Source organism: Amphiura filiformis, chromosome 20 (genome assembly GCF_039555335.1).
Source record: "Amphiura filiformis chromosome 20, Afil_fr2py, whole genome shotgun sequence".
NCBI classification, from domain to species: Eukaryota; Metazoa; Echinodermata; class Ophiuroidea; order Amphilepidida; family Amphiuridae; genus Amphiura; species Amphiura filiformis.
In genome coordinates, this window is record NC_092647.1 from 14,394,785 (window position 1) to 14,411,913 (window position 17,129).

General features: G+C 35.2%; 2 protein-coding genes and 3 non-coding genes across 5 annotated transcripts; 2 read left to right on the forward strand and 3 right to left on the reverse strand.

The window, feature by feature from the left end:
- The first annotated feature begins 205 nt into the window (after positions 1–205).
- LOC140142135 (G-protein coupled receptor 52-like) lies at positions 206–1,228 on the forward strand. The gene has a single exon (XM_072164101.1). The coding sequence runs from the start codon at positions 206–208 to the stop codon at positions 1,226–1,228; it is 1,023 nt and encodes a 340-aa protein (XP_072020202.1).
- A 9,271-nt stretch (positions 1,229–10,499) lies between these two features.
- Trnak-cuu (transfer RNA lysine (anticodon CUU)) lies at positions 10,500–10,572 on the reverse strand. Its single transcript has one exon. It is a non-coding gene; the product is annotated as a tRNA-Lys (tRNA).
- Positions 10,573–12,208: 1,636 nt separating this feature from the next.
- Positions 12,209–12,281, reverse strand: Trnak-cuu (transfer RNA lysine (anticodon CUU)). Its single transcript has one exon. It is a non-coding gene; the product is annotated as a tRNA-Lys (tRNA).
- A 358-nt stretch (positions 12,282–12,639) lies between these two features.
- Trnak-cuu (transfer RNA lysine (anticodon CUU)) lies at positions 12,640–12,712 on the reverse strand. The gene has a single exon. It is a non-coding gene; the product is annotated as a tRNA-Lys (tRNA).
- A 2,728-nt stretch (positions 12,713–15,440) lies between these two features.
- Positions 15,441–16,463, forward strand: LOC140142136 (G-protein coupled receptor 52-like). Its single transcript, XM_072164102.1, has one exon. The coding sequence runs from the start codon at positions 15,441–15,443 to the stop codon at positions 16,461–16,463; it is 1,023 nt and encodes a 340-aa protein (XP_072020203.1).
- Positions 16,464–17,129: the final 666 nt, after the last annotated feature.

Consider the following 17,129-nt stretch of genomic DNA (forward strand, 5'->3'; position numbering starts at 1 on the left):
TGCTAACCTTCATTTTGAACAGTCGATTAATAATAGTATATACAGCGATTTAAAATCACAAGCAAAGCTTTCGACAATTTATTCGACACATACAACCGTAAAGCACTCGTTTTCCTGAAGCCACGGCACCGGGAAGGCATTTTAAAACCACAAGCAGATATTTGATTTTATCACAGAGTAGATTGATACAACATTTACCATTACGATGGCAAACGACTCTTATCACGGTGCCGAAGATTACAGTCCGATGCAGTTGGCACTACGCACTTCATTTGCTTCTGTAACTGCAATCTTATCTGTTGTTTGTAACTTCGTATGTCTTGTGGTGTTACCTCATGTAACCAGTATTCCTGAGAACAACAGGTATTTCCTCATGTCTTTAACCATCGCTGACTTCGGCACCGGCATTGCTACTTTAACGTACATCGCTCCAGCAGCAAATGCGGAGTGGGTCTATTCGGACGATCTGTGCGTCTGGGTGTGCTTCTTTCTACATCTATCTCCATTATTTTCCATCATATCACTTATATATCTCACTGTAGATAAATACGTTGCGATCATGAAACCTCTCCGATATCCTCAACTTATTACTAAAAGAAGAGTTATTGGACTGATTATCTGTACCTTGTTCATATGTGCCATTTATGATGCCTCTCTTAACTCTCCGCTAATTCCTGGGCATCCTGCGATTTATTTAGTCAGTGCCGCCATTTGTGTACCTGGACTTATTGCAAATTCTGACGTCTTGTTATATCATACATTTTTTAGTGGCGTTTGTGTTGTATTCCTGCCTTTAGGAACAATAACCTTGATATACATCCATTTATACCGAATAATACGTCGACAAATTCGTGAGATCCAAGAACGATATGGACCAAGTCAGGAGCATTACAACAAAAAATCAGCTCTACATACAGAAGGGAGAATCATTCGAATGTTTGCCGCCATCACCATAACATACGCTATTGCTTGGATACCGTATCTTGTTTATACGACATACAAAAACTTTACTTTGAATACAATCCCGTGGTTAGATTTTATTGGAAACTGGTTTCCGTATTCTGGGAGCTGGTGTGATGCAGTTATCCTGATTGGAATGAGTCCTGCATTCAGGAAAACAGCCAAACGTCTGCTGAACAAATGCATGTTTGTCAAAGGTATTCGAACCGCACCTAATAGTGATGTGTTTACAATCAGTGCCCGTAACAATAACAACGGTGAATCGTAAGTCAGGAGCTCGAGGCAACAAAGTAATCTATACGTGTTAACTTTTGATTCCGTTGTTTCATGTGATCTGCAAGAACACTAATTCGACAGCAAATGGGCAATAATTTGAAGACGACAAGAAGGGAGATTACGACAAGACCCTGAATCTGGAAGATTCGACTTCCTATGGACAATAATGTGAAATTACAAGATCTTTAATATTGTACAGTCGATTAATACAGTGACTTAGATAAAATAAATGTTGAAGCTCAATTTCTGACAATTATTTGACTCATATTAATTGTAAAGCACTCGTTTTCCTGAAGCCGTGGCACCATGAAGACAATTATTCAAGTCACAAGCATTCAGTAGATTGACACAGCATCATGTTTATGTTACAAAAGACATGAAGAATACACCGGTCGTACTGTCAACTTGTCAATGATTCACTTCTCTTTTCATGAAATCTAAAGCAGACTGCCCTGAACCAATAACAATTTGTGACAGTGTAATTGTAACATCTATGTATTCAATTTAAAAACATGCATATTTGAAACTATGAAATAGTATACTAACCCAGCAAACACAAAAACGTTTTAAAAACATTTTAAATACGTTATATTTTGGCTTTTGGTTTAGGTAAAAACGTTTTAATAACATTAAAATGTTGGGTTATATAAAGGTCATGAAAACGTTTTAAAACGTTTTGTATGAAAACACACTCCAACAATATTTTTAAAATGTGTTCAAAATGTTATTGTAAACTATTTTTGCAAACATTTTTTGCCAAATATTTTGTCAACATTTAAATAACATTACGTTATAATATTTTCACCCAGCAAACACAGAAATGTTCTTCAAATGTTTTTTTTTTTTTTCAAAACGTTTTAATAACATTTACATGTCGGGTTAGATAAAGGTCATGAAAACGTTTTTAAAAGAGGTGAGGCAAAATGCCTTTATTTCTTTGTTATTATCTCTTTTCCATATCATTATTATCTCATAATTATTACATAATATCATGTTTCACTTGATTTGACATTACTCATATTAATTCATATGTCATATCATACATCTTATTATTGTATCATACATAGGCTTACATGTATTATTATCATACAATGTATTTTGATTGGGATTTCATGTTCAATACATCATGTTATCATTTTACAGGCCTGTACATATTAGAACCTCATAATTTAAGACAAGATTGCATAACATTCCAGTACACTTTACCGTACTGCCAACCACATGAATCAATGTCGATTCTTTTTTTTTAATAATTTTTTATCTTTGACAAATAAATTGTCTAGCTTACGCCATTATTTATGAAATTTTCTATATTCTTTCTTTCTCTTTTTCTTTCATCGTACCATTATGGTATAAATATAATGTTATCACTTAATATTCCAGTATATTTTGCAGTGATTCCATTTTTCTTTGTCTATATTTATTCTCAGTTTTCGTTTTGTATTCAACATTATTTGATCAATTCTTTTTATTTCCTGAATAAATAACATCAATATAGGTATAGATTTTCCAGTATCATTGTATATTATTCTAGATTTGTAAATAGCAAAACGCTTCAAAACAATTAAAATATTAGCTAAATGTTTTTCATTACTATCAATATCCCACCCACATAAAATGTTTTCCAGGTTTATTTTAAACAAGTTGCAATTTTCCATTTGACAAATAAAATTTGAAAATTTAATCCAGAATATGTTGTTCTTTGAACACATAAAGAAATGTCCCAAATTATCTGTACTATTCCAAAAATCACATGTATCTGAATTACTAAGTTTCCATAAATACAAATTCCTTTTACATTTAATAAGATTGTATAACACATTAAATTGGAATTGCCCCAATATATTTTCAATTCTGTTTCGAATTTTAAATTGAAATACCTTTTCCCACACACTTTCATACACGCCATGTTTTTCCCAATACTGAATACACACAGGTTTCTCCAGATTAGTATTTAACATACTATAAATTTCTTTCGTTTCAAGGATGGATATATGTTTAAATTGCTTATTCTGAAATTCAAAAATAGTGGACGATTTTTCTTTACAGGAGGACATAGAATTACTCCTGACCCCTTTTTTCCAGTTTTCTGGAATCGCATGAATTAATTTGTGAAATAAGAAAATGTTCAGTGGATTTTTGATAATTTGAGATAGTTCATTTAAATTTATAAACTTATTATTTATAACAATGTCTTTCATGCGTATTACACCTGCGTCAATCCATTCCTTGAAGAAAAGAACTTTATTTTTATGTCTTATATTTGTATTTCCCCATAATACAGTATTATTGTTTACATGAATGTTTTTCCTTTTTCTGTTTCGCAGGGTATACCAAGCTTTTATGTCTGTCGCATTACAGTTAAGCTCGAGTATTAAAGACAAGCCACCAAGCTGTTTGAACCAATGTTGTGATATTTTCTTCCATATAGCATTATTGTTATTTCCATCTAGAATTCTAGCAACCCATTTTATTTTTAAAGCAGCTATTTGATGCTCTAAGTTTATCATTTTCAAACCACCATATTCCATATAACCTGTTATTGTTTTTCTTTTAACCTTTTCTCTTTCGGAACCCCAAATAAATTAAAAAATTTGTTTGTTAACGTTCTTAACAACATACTCGGGTACATTTACATTACTGGCATTATAAAGTATTTGTGAGATACCCAGCGTTTTGATAATAGTTATTTTACCATAATATGTTAGTTTTCTCGCTTTCCAGCTATTTAAGGTTTTTTGCAATTTGGTCGATTTAGGTTTCCAGTTAAGGTCCTCGGTAATCTTCTTATCCTTCCCAAAATATAAACCAAGACATTTCACTGGACCTTCGGTCCATTTAAAATCTGGAATTAAATTGGAGGGTTTATTTATTCCCAGCCACATTCCCTCAGTTTTTTGTTTGTTTATAGTTATTCCTGAAAGAAAGCTGAACTTCTCAATTTCTTCCATAACATTTTTAACAGAATCCATGTCATTTACAAATACAGTGGTGTCATCTGCTAGTTGAACAATTTTAATTTGTAGGTCTGGTTCCTCTTTGAAAGAGACACCCTTAATATCTACATTATCTTTAATATTTATTGATATATATAATAAATAATAAGGCCGATAATGGACAGCCTTGACGAATACCTCTTTTTAATTCAAATGATCTTGATAACCATCCATTCATTGAAATGCAGCTATTTATATTGGCATAAATGGTTATTATCCATTTTAAAAATTGTGAGCCAATACCAAATCTTTTTAGACACTTCAACAGAAAATTTATTTCCAAAGAATCGAAAGCCTTTTGGAAATCAATAAATAATATAGCGCATTCATTATTCTTACCATTACAATATTCAATAACATCCTCAATAATTCGTATGTTTTGTCCAATGAAACGACCCTTAACATATCCACATTGTTCTTCACTTTCTCATCTTTTTAAGAATATTTTGGACACGATTTGATAGCACAGCAGTACATATTTTATAATCATAATTTAACAAAGTTATAGGTCGAAAATTATCCAAATTGTTTTTATCACCTTTTTTGTAAAGTAGATTGATAATCCCTTGTCTCTGAGAGAATGACAATGTACCTCTTTCAATACCTTCAGTTAGGGAGTTCGTAACCATTTCCTTTATATCAGACCAAAAACATTTATAAAATTCGGGAGTTAATCCATCAATTCCGGGTGATCGATTAAGTTTAAGTGTTTGTACTGCTTTTGTACATTCTTCAATTGTTAGTAACCCTTCACATTCGATTGTTTCTTCATTTGATAATGTTTCTACACGAGTTTTGTTAATATAGGCATCATTATCTTTATCTTCTATTTCTTTTGATTTATACAAATTAGTATAATAATTTACAGATTCATTTAGAATGTCATCTGTGTCTGTGATATTTTTACCGTTTTTTAACTTAAGTTCTGTAATTGAATTTCTAGTTGCTTTGTGTTTTTCGAGCCCCATGAAATATTTAGAATTGGTTTCACCCTCCTCAAACCACTTGACTCTTGCCCTTATTATAGCTCCTTTAGTAGTTTCTTTATACAGCTTATCAAGTTTTGACTTTGCTTCTTAAGTTAAGTTTGTTGTTGTTTTTGTTGTTGTAAGTAATTTGTGTGAATTTTGAAACAAAATTTTAATTTCTCTACACAGACAGCCAACAAATCGTAGTCCATACAGGACCAACGCAATATTTAGTACTATAATCAACGCCGTCAGGCGTTGGTCCTTATAGATCCGACATATCCTCCTTGGAAAGTCAAGGAAATGTCAAACTGACTAACCACGCCTACTGATAGCTACTGACGATATTTAGCCAATCAGATTAGACTTGCCTTCCACCTGCCAACTACTAGCTTCCAGCTTTGCATCTAACACAACTATTGTGTAACAATATCGATAATCATGTCCATTCATTCATTCATTCAATTTATCTATGTCCTCTTCAATTGGGAAACTATTGAAGATTTTCCCCGGGACTTTTGATAATAGAGGTTATCCACTTCACTCATGTGTGACTTCTAACAAAAGGCACTGGTTTCCGTAGTATTCGTCATTCAAACTAATTCAATGCACGACCTCGGAGTTACCTGCATGACTTTGGCGGGCTATTTTGAAACAGTCATGGTTGCACATGCAGCAGGTACTTCTTTAGAATGTCCTAAACAAGGTATCGCAGTCGTTGATAGGACATGCGGCTTATAGAACATGGAGCGTGTTTATAGTGAGACAATCTTTCCGTTATTTAGCTAAACTACCGCGTAGTCTATATTTGCAATGGTTAGTAAAACATAAACAAATATAGACTGCGTGGCAGTCCAGCGAAAGACCGCATAATCGGGCTCACTATAAACACGCTCATCTAACCTCTATTCCTGTCCCATATAAATCAATGGTTACGAAGATACTTGGCGATTATTTGACCCGTGACTCGGGCTGAAATGTTCTTTTTCAAGTTCTTCACTTTGTAGGTTGCGCACATTATACAGGTTTTTTTGGGGGGTGGCCATCGTTTCATTTTATCATTAGGCCTCTGTTATTATTATTTGTTTTACAATACTATAAAAATGGATGACGCCGCTATTTTGCATGCTTCGAATAAACTAGGAATTCAAGAAGTTACCCGCCAACAGACGAAGGGATTTTTTTTACATGGACATGGTTTTCCGACAGGATATGGGAAGAGCTTTATTTTCCAGTCAGCGCCAATTTGTGTTAATTTTCTTTAAAATGTCGACATCGCCATAAAATGTAGTCATTTACTTGATTTGTAGTTTAGTCCAATTCCTATTAAAGTGAGGTAGGCCTATTCACTTTCTTTACTAACACAATATTTCAAGAGTTTGTTTCAAAAAGGCATTCGTTCAATAGCTGCCTTGTGTAACATTTTGCTGGAATATTTTTACATTCTAAAGTTTAAATGACATTTAACGATTGGAATGGATATGTTTGCACATCTGGCTTATTCTCTTTCAATAATAGATTTGTCCCTAAAATTGTCAAATCCAAGGTTTTAAAATGGCTGCCATTGCACTTGATGCCCTTTTCTTCTTCGCACGTGGGCAGTTAAAGGGATTTGCAATTATTTGCCAAAATATTATATATTCTACTACGCCAATGTTATTAGAGTGGCAAGGTTACTGCTACTCAATATTTTCAAATAGAAAATCCCACAAAACAGTCTTTGGAACCAAACTCTTCATTTAATGATGTTTAAATTCTCTCCATTATTTTAGGACCCTGGAATAAGGCAAAAGAGACCATCGCTTTATTCAATACATTTAATTTATGGGTAAAAATGGCATTTTTTGGTGATTTTTGTTCAGTTTTGACCAAAAGAACAAGTTTTTATATGGGAATTTTTTTGAAAATTGACATATACATCTTGCAAAGTGTATCAGTTTACTAAGATGGATGTTTGGATCAAAACGTCAATCATAACATTTTTCTGCGACCTATGGTTTTTGACCTATGACCCCTTGGAATTCATAAGTAGGCCTAAAACGGGTGTTTTGAGTGATTTTGGTGTGGGGTTACAAAATATAAAAAAAAAAAAAAAAGTGGTTCTAAAAGTTTAACATGTGTAGGGGGTCAAAAAGTTTTGACATACCGAAATCAAAATTTTCCAGCCCCAAGTATTTATGAACGTTCCTTAGCTTTTTAAGTACTGTATCTCTACCAAATATGGCAAATTAGGCCTATAAACATTTAGATTTTGCAGTGTTCCTTTTTGGACCTCGCCTCATACAAACAGACGGCTGCCAAAATTGAAAAACGATGAAAGCAGTGCACTTTTTAAAATTTTGTCTTGTCTTGTCTTTAGTTGTTTGTAACTTTAAAATGAAACAAAGACCAGGAAAGTATTACTATCAACGGAGCGGAGAGCCGTTGCCTCAGCTCCGTCCGTGAATGACGTAGTTAAAAGTGATGAATCCCATGCCCCTCGGTTAAAACGAGAAGACCATGTTTTTTTTAAAGATTTGATATTAAAATAGTTTAAATCAAAACCCTAAATTCAAATAGTAATCACATGCCCTTTCATGCCTTCGGGATTAAAGAAATATACTGTGATTTTTTCCGTTCCTTTTTTCACATGCATTTGAAATATCAACACATTCAACAGTAGGCCTACTTGCGAGTGGTATCGCCTTTTATTTTATTTTACTCACTCTGTTATTTCCAGTTTGGTGTTAAAGGGTTAATGTACGATTTCTTCAAATTTTTAATTTGTCATTATATATTCAAAATGCTGAAATAATACCAGTAATAGGCCCTAATTATCGGGAATGGCTTCTGTCCATTTTGAACTGAAATAACGAGGTAAACACTGTTTGTTATTTTGGCCGTTTAACACGCAGTTCTATAGGAGGATATAAAGTCATAATTCTTGAATTATGACTTTATATCGAACTTTACTCTGTTTACCTACAAACACAACAAATTTGGCTGATTCCATTTAAATGCAAGTTGTGACATGTGTATACATTACAAATATGCCATAAAATCAGGTTTGAAAAGAATAACCAAATTCATATTATAAGATCGTACATTATGACTTTAATAAATCAAAGTTCAGTTCCAAATAAACGGTGTGTAGAATTGATGTTCTTTTAGCTTTTTTAATGGTATCACGGTTAGGCCTATCGACAGATGTGACAAAATTAAATAAAAAAAGAAAACAAACCTAGAATCATACAAATGACTTTTTGTTAACACTGATTAGGCCTACATTATCTCTGCACTGATACAGTTAGCAGCCTGGACAACTGATTCTTTAGAAATGCTTAGTCGCGCTGAAAGTCGATCGATACATGTTAAAATCAGCACAATTCAGAGATACATCTTTTGCTATGAAATTAATTTTCTCGGTCAAATATAAAGCAATATTTTTTTTCTTCAGTAATGTCAGTTAAAAACTTGGTGCTTGGATATACATTTTTTACAAATCCTGGTGTTAAAATTAAGCATCAAATTGTGTCTTTTAGTGTGATATTTTTTGTTTTTATAGGCCTTCAGTTCGCACGCGAGCTTTTTACGGAATTCATTTTTAGCGTCTCAAACTAATATAGTTTGCTAAAGAAAGATATTTCCACCTCTGTAAAGCACATCGTGTGGGTCTATATATTATAGTTTTGTTAGAATTTCCGTTTTTATTTTACCCTTTTTCCTTCATACTCAGAAAATGTCTAACTCAGTACTTTTATCTCGAGAGCAACCAACAGAAATAGTCGATATTTCCTTTGTTGTTTATCCAGGTCAATTTTCCATTGAAAGCAAATTGCCCGACCAGCGATTTGGTAGCCCAAATCCCCAATTGAGTGTTCTGGTTAAACATGATCAGTAGGAGCGCTATAGGCCTGGGAATTTCTTTGCTATATTGAAGTTCTAGCAACACTGTAGCCATGCCGGTATTCCTATTAAACCCAGGGATATCGATCCACAATGCTAGTATTAGCCTTAGATTTCACTCGTTGATTTTGAAAAATGGTCAGCCGGCAGTTAAAATAGTGAAATGAAAACGCAAATTCTGACAAAACTATGATATATCGCTCACGGTGATGTGCGTTAGAAAGTTGGGAAAAATCCTTCATTAGCGAACTATCTTACTTTGAAAAGCTAAAAGGTTGATCCAAAAAAGGCTCGCGGACAGAGTTTAAGCCTATCAAAATCGAAAATCTTACACTAAATGACTAAATTTCGCGCCTAAGTTTAACACTACAATTTGAAAAAAAATACAGTATCAAGCACTACAATTTTTCCTGACATTTACTGAAAAAATGAAAATGATTGCTTTTCATTTGGCCGAGAAAATTAATTTTACATCGAAAAGGTGTAACTAAAAATTTAGCTCATTTCAACACCAAATTCGATCGTTTGTATTGCCTCATTAAATGACTGAGTGAGCATTGCTAAACAAAAGAATCGGTTGTGCAGGCTGCTAACTGGATATAGCAACAAAAAACTTTCATGTACTTCATACCAGCCCGATTTACACTGGTCATGGAAAATAGTAGATATCTACTATTTCCATGCACTGGTAAGCAACCTCAAAAGTTTGTATTGCTTTGATTGCATTATCAAAATCAATCGATTGGGATACCAAGTACTTGAGATGACTTGAGAGTCCCAGTTATGTAATAGATGCGGTTGAATGATGGCCCGAATGATGGGCGGGACTATTTCCCATATTTGGATTCATGACGTAACTTATCGACTGGTTAGGTTTTGGTCACTGTTTATTACAATGAGGGTGCACTGCTGGGGGTAGCGAACGGATTTATAAGGACCAACGCCTGACGGCGTTGATTATGGTGCTAAATATTGCGTTGGTCCTGTATGGACTAACAAATCGTTAAGTCAAGACAACCCATAAACTATAATAAGGTTAGCAACTATTTTAAAACTGTTGCGATTTGGTAGTTCACAGCATCTTGCGAATGGCAGTGAGCTTTGGCAAAATTTGCATTGATCATTTCATAGCTCGTGTGTAGAGGAATTCAAATATCACAGATATACTTGTGTAGGTCCTGTGGTTCTTGAGTTATGTTGTAAAGAGGGCTGAAATAACAACACTTTTGTAAACGCACATAACTCTTTAACAACAATAAATCAAATAAGTTTTCAAAGAATGTGATTTGTAGGAGGAACATTAACAAACATTTCAATATCTTAATTATTAATTTAGATGATGAAAATCGATTTTTTTTTGGGCTGCTTCCCAAGGTGCAAGTATAATAATGGAAAATAAAAAGCAATAAAAATTCGCCCAACGTGGGGCTCGAACCCACGACCCTGGGATTAAGAGTCCCATGCTCTACCGACTGAGCTAGCCGGGCTGATATGTATTCAGTTCATCTCATCTCATCTTATTGATCTCGTCTCATTTCATCTCATCTTATTCATTTCATCTCATCTTATTCATTTCATCTCATCTCATCCCATCCCATCCCCTTCTCATCTTACCTCATCTCACCTCATCTCATCTCATCCCATCTCATCTCATCACATCACATCTCATCTCACCTCATCTCATCTCATCTCATTTCATCTTATCTCAACTCATCTCCTCTCATCTCATCTTATCTCTTGACTTCTTTTGATGAATAAATGAAAAGAATAGATAGAATTTGTAAAAAATCGAATTCTGGTACTACTTTTGCAAACTTGCTGGGTGTGTCTGGATCTGGATCTGATTCCGCTGGACTGGTTACAGTAAACGCAGATAAAGGTGCGATGATGATGGATATTTAGCGCTGTTCACTAGCAAAATGCGCGGTATTTGCATTTTTCCTCGCTTTTAACGACGATAGCGTGCTAATAGCAAACATTTGTTATTTCGTGCTAATACGCTGGTGAAATTACGTAATTAATCGAATTAACTACCATAGCAATAGGTCAAAACAATTTTGAACATATCGCGCTGCACTACATGCAGGTTGAACTTAATCCCCTGTGTGTGTCTGCAATCATAGATTGAATACAATACTGGTCTTTTCAAAGATACTAATCTTACAGGTGCAAGTTATCAGCATGATATCGTTCAATGCAGAGGTACCGCGGGAACGTATCAGTGCAGCGTGGTATATTCAAAATTGTTTTGACCTATTGCTATGGTAGTTAATCCGATTATTACGTAACTTCGCCAGCGTATGGTAGTGAACCAATTGCGAGCTATTTCCAAAAGTGGTAAAAATGTTCTGGGCATGGTAGGCGCTAATAGTGGCCATTAGGGTAATGCGCGCTATAGCATGAGTTGTGCTAATTTTATCATTTATAGCGTAGGCTATCATTTGCAAAAGTTCTAAAAATGCTCTCACCATGGCAGGCGTTATTAGCGCTAATAGTACTCATTAGCGTGAGATGCGCTATTAGCACCAATAGCATAAGGTGTGCTAATAACGATATTATCGCTCATTAGTGTATCATTTGAAAAAATGTTAATTATCTCAGGATGGTAGGCGCTATTAGCGCTAATATCGCTAATTAGCGTGAGGTGCGCTATTAGCGCTAATAGCGTAAGGAGTGTTAATAGCGACGTGATAATAACGATATTAGCCCTCATTAGTGTATCTTGTGCAAAATTGTTCATTTTCTCAGGATAGAGGGTATCAAGTTCCAAGTTTCAAGATATTGCGTTGTGTATCTAAAATGAATGATTAATTTTGTTGTTTGTCGCCTATGTTTGCATTTGTGTGAAACTTTTGCTTTTTCTCAAGTTGAATATTCCTTTATGTGTTTCTTATTATCAAATTTGTTTTCTTGTCTTTCGCTTTTTTATGTTTGTTATCTTTCTTGTAGATGTGTTTCTATAATTAAAATATGAGAGATATTTCTATAATTAAAATATGAGTGTAGATTTATCATGCATCCAAATAACCGACAAATGAGCAAACGAATCAGAAAACAAAATTTTAATCACCATGATTACTGAAGTAATAACAAAAGACAAACCAAAAAATGTATTTAAAAAGTCACCCAACGTGGGGCTCGAACCCACGACCCTGGGATTAAGAGTCCCATACTCCACCGACTGAGCTAGCCGGGCTGACATGTGTACAGTTCATCTCACCTCCTCTCATCTCACCTCATCTCATCTCATCTCATCTCATCTCATCTCATCTCGTCTTGGCTTCTTTTGATGAATAAACGATAAGAATAAATAACATTTGTAAAATAAATCGAATCCGGTAACTTACTTTTGCAAACTTCCTATATTGTGTTTAGAACTGACCCCGCTGGACATGGTTAAGTGATACAGTGAACGCAACATATCAAGTTTGCAAAAGGACAATGTCATTCTTAATGACTTTGCACTACAAATTTACTCGTTACCAAATTATTTATTAAAATAAAAATGACACGCAACGAACCGAGTAACAACAAAAAGTTATTGAAAATAAAGTCGCCCAATGTGGGGCTCGAACCCACGACCCTGGGATTAAGAGTCCCATGCTCTACCGACTGAGCTAGCCGGGCTGATATGTGCACAGTTCATCTCATCTCATTTATCTCATCTCGTCTCTCCTCATCTCATCTCATGTTATTTATCCCACCCCATCCTATCTCATCTCACCCCATCTTATCTCATCTCATCACATCTCATCTTATCTCATCACATCCTATCCCATATTATCTCATCACATCTCATCTCATCACATCTCATCTCATCACATCTCATCTCATCTCATCACATCTCATCTTATCTCATCTCATCACATCTCATCTTATCACATCCCATCTCATCTCATCTCATCTCATCACATCTCATCTCATCACATCTCATCTTATCTCATCTCATCACATCTCATCTTATCTCATCACATCCTATCCCATATTATCTCATCACATCTCATCTCATCTCATCACATCTGATCTCATCCCACCCATCCCATCTCATCTCATCACATCACATCTCATCTTATCTCATCACATCCCATCCCATCTCATCTCATCACATCACATATCATCTTATCGTATCTCATCCCATCCCATCTCATCTCATCCCATCTCACCTCATCTCAGTTCACCTCATCTCATCTGATTGCTTCTTTTGGTGAATAGAGGACAAGAATAGATAGCATTTGTAAATAAATCGAATTCCAGTACTTACTTCTGCAAACTTGCTGGGATGTGTCTGGAACTAATCCCGCTGAACTGGTTACGTGATACAATAAACGCAACGTATCAAGTTTGCAAAAGTCAATGTCTTCATGCTACAATTGAAACGTTACAAATGTCTTTCCTTTTTTTTAAATACACACACTTTTAATCTAATCTTGCATCATGTAAGTCAATCACTATGTATTAAATGTTGCAAGAACAAGACTAATGCTTGCAATGGCAACTGCCGACCAACTATCACCATAGGCATTCATGAGATGAGATATGATACGATGCGATGAATAAAGTCGGTAGAGTTTTTGTTGTTTGTAGCGTATGTTTGCATTTGTTGTTTTTGTATGAAACTTTTGCTTTTTCTCACCTCATCTCACCTCATCTGATCTCACCCCTCTCATCTCATCGTATCTCATCTCTTTCACCTCATCTCACCTCATTTCATCTCACCTCACCATATCTCACATCACCTCATCGTATTTCACTTCCTCACATCTCATCTCACCTCATCTTATCGTACCTCCTCTCATCTCACCTCTTCTCATCTCCTCTCCTCTCACCTCATCTCATCTCACCTCATGTCATCTCACCTCATGTCACCTCATCTCATCTCACCTCATCTCATCTCAACTCATCTCACCTCATCTCATCTCACCTCAACTCACCTCACCTCATCTCACCTCATCTCACCTCATCTCACCTCAACTCATCTCACCTCACATCACCTCATCTCATCTCACCTCTCACTAATATTGAAAGAACAGAGTATTGTTGGTGCATGCACCTCTATATACCGTAAAAACTCGATAGTTAGCATATGTGCTTAATCGAGCGCTTTTGAAAACATGATATATTGTACCAAAGGCCTGCGCTTTACAAACTGAGCTAATTAAATGGGGTTGAGACGCAAATTTGCAGGTTTACCTGTTCGTATATAACTATGTGTATCGATGATTTGCTCAAAACCCTTAACTCTTTTGTGGATGGAGCACTTAATGTTTGCATCTTTTAAAAGCGATAGATAGTAAGCACATTATGCTAACTATCGAGTTTTTACGGTAGTATATATTAACAGATATGCGAAATCTGCAATAATTCAACTGAGTATATTATAAAATTCAGGACAAGCTGAACAAAGCGGTTTTCACAATTCTGACCCATGCATCAATTGTTGAATCTGTCAATAATACCAGAACAAAAATAAATTTTATTTTCAAAGGATCCATTAGTTCATCAAACCAAAATCTCGAGACAAATTAAGAGCTTTCTTTAAGGAAATCTTACATAAAATACAATTTGTGACTTTATGACGATATTAATAACATCTGAAGGTCAAAGCACATAATCAAAGAAAAGTCCATCTCTTGTCTATTGTCTAAGTGACACCATTATCACCCTAACAAAGATAAATTTATTTCAATTTCTTGTTCAAAATATCCATTAACGTTATACTGCGTCATGCGAGTGGAGCATCATGTATTGTTATGTTGTTATGTGAATAAAACTAACATCTTATAAAGCCGAGTTTACACTCAGTCGCGGAGCGACAGGCGATTTGTTTTTGACCAATGAGGTAGAGCGCTTTTCACAATTTAAATTAATACGCTCCATCTTATTGGCTAAAAACAAACTCGCGATTGAGCATTGTTGAGTGTAAATTCAGCTTCACACAGATTTGTCTGCTGATAGCGATTTGTGGTGTTATTGAAAATTTGCAAATTCAGTTTAACAAAACGTCTCTGCAAAGAACGATTTAGTGTTATCTAGATTGTCTGCAAAACTAGTACCGTATGTTGAGAATATACAGTTGTTTGTTTTAAATACTAGTAAACGCGACGTAAAAACGATGCTGTGAACTACCAAATCGCAACAGTTTAAAATAGTTGCTAACCTTAATTTTGTACAGTCGATTAATAATAGTATATACAGCGATTTAAAAACACAAGCAAAGCTTTCGACAATTTATTCGACTCATACAACCGTAAAGCACTCGTTTTCCTGAAGCCACGGCACCGGGAAGGCATTTTAAAGCCACAAGCAGATATTTGATTTTATCACAGAGTAGATTGATACAACATTTACCATTACGATGGCAAACGACTCTTATCACGGTGTTGAAGATTACAGTCCGATACATTTGGCACTACGCACTTCATTTGCTTCTGTAACTGCAATCTTATCTGTTGTGAGTAACTTCATCTGTCTTGTGGTGTTACCTCATGTAACAAGTATTCCTGAGAACAACAGGTATTTCCTTTTGTCTTTAACCATCGCTGACTTCGGCACCGGTATTGCTACTTTGACGTACATCGCTCCAGCAGCAAATGCGGAGAGGATGTATTCGGACGATCTGTGCGTCTGGGTGTGTTTCTTTCTACATTTATTTCCATTATTGTCCATCATATCACTGATATATCTCACTGTAGATAAATACGTTGCGATCACGAAACCTCTACGATATCCTCAACTTATTACTAAAAGAAGAGTAATTGGACTTATTATCTTTACCTGGTTCATATGTGCCATTTCTTACGCATGTCTTCTAATTCCTGGGCCTCCTGCGTTTTATTCAGTCAGCGCCGCGACTTGTGTCCCTGGACTTTTTAGAAATTCTGACGTCTTCTTATATCGTACATTTTTTAGTGGCGTTTGTATTGTATTGTTGCCTTTAATAACAATCACCTTGATATACATCCATTTGTACCGAATAACACGTCGACAAATCCGTGAGATCCAAGAACGATATGGACCAAGTCAGGAGCACTGCAACAAAAAATCGGCTCTACATGCAGAAGGGAGAGTCATTCGAATATTTGCCGCCATTACTATAACATACGCTATTGTTTGGATACCGTATTTTGCTGTTGTCACATACAGAAACTTTACTTTGAATACAATCCCGTGGTTAGATTTTATTGGAGCCTGGTTTGTGTTTTCTGGGAGCTGGTGTGATGCAGTGATCCTGGCTGGAATGAGTCCTGCATTCAGAAAAACAGCCAAACGTCTGCTACTAGACAAATGTGGTTTTGTCCGAAGCATTCGAACCGCACCCAATACTAATAGTGAGGTGTTAACGATCAGTACCCGTAACAATAACATTAGTGAATCGTAAGCAAGGAAGTAACAAAATAATCAACACGTAGAAACTTTTAATTCAGTTTCACGTGATCGGCAAGAACATCAGTTCGACAGCAAATGCCTAATAATTTGTAGACGACAAGAAGGAAGATTACGACAAAAACCTAAATCTGTTAGATTCAACTCCCTATATGGACGAACATGTGAATTACAAGTTAATCTTGTACAAATGTTGTACAGTCGATTAATACAACGGTTAAAGTAAACTTAGTCTACAAGCTCAATTTCTGACAATTATTTGACTCATAACAACCGTGAAGTGCTCGTTTTTCTGAAGCCGCGGCACCGGGAAGGCAATTTTTCAAGTCACAAGCATTTTAGCACAGAGAAGATTGATACAGCCCTTACCATGTTTATGATGATAAACGGTTTTTATCACGGTCCGAAAAATACAATAAGAACACAACGGTCATACTGTCAACTTGTCAACGATTCACTTCTGTTTTAATGAAAACTGTAATAAAAACAATTGTGACATTTGTGATATTGTAACATCATTTATACGTTCAAATTGAAAACATTCTTACTAGTATTTGGAAATATAAAATATACTAATTCACCAATCTGGAGTGATAAGAGTGAAAATAACTCAAAAGGGAGTGAAAATCACTCCTAAAAGAGTGAAAGCTACTCCTAACAT

What these genes read in the sequence shown, in the direction of transcription:
- LOC140142135 (XM_072164101.1), top strand. Translation starts at nt 206, where the DNA reads ATGGCAAACGACTCTTATCACGGTGCCGAAGATTACAGTCCGATGCAG.
- LOC140142136 (XM_072164102.1), top strand. Translation starts at nt 15,441, where the DNA reads ATGGCAAACGACTCTTATCACGGTGTTGAAGATTACAGTCCGATACAT.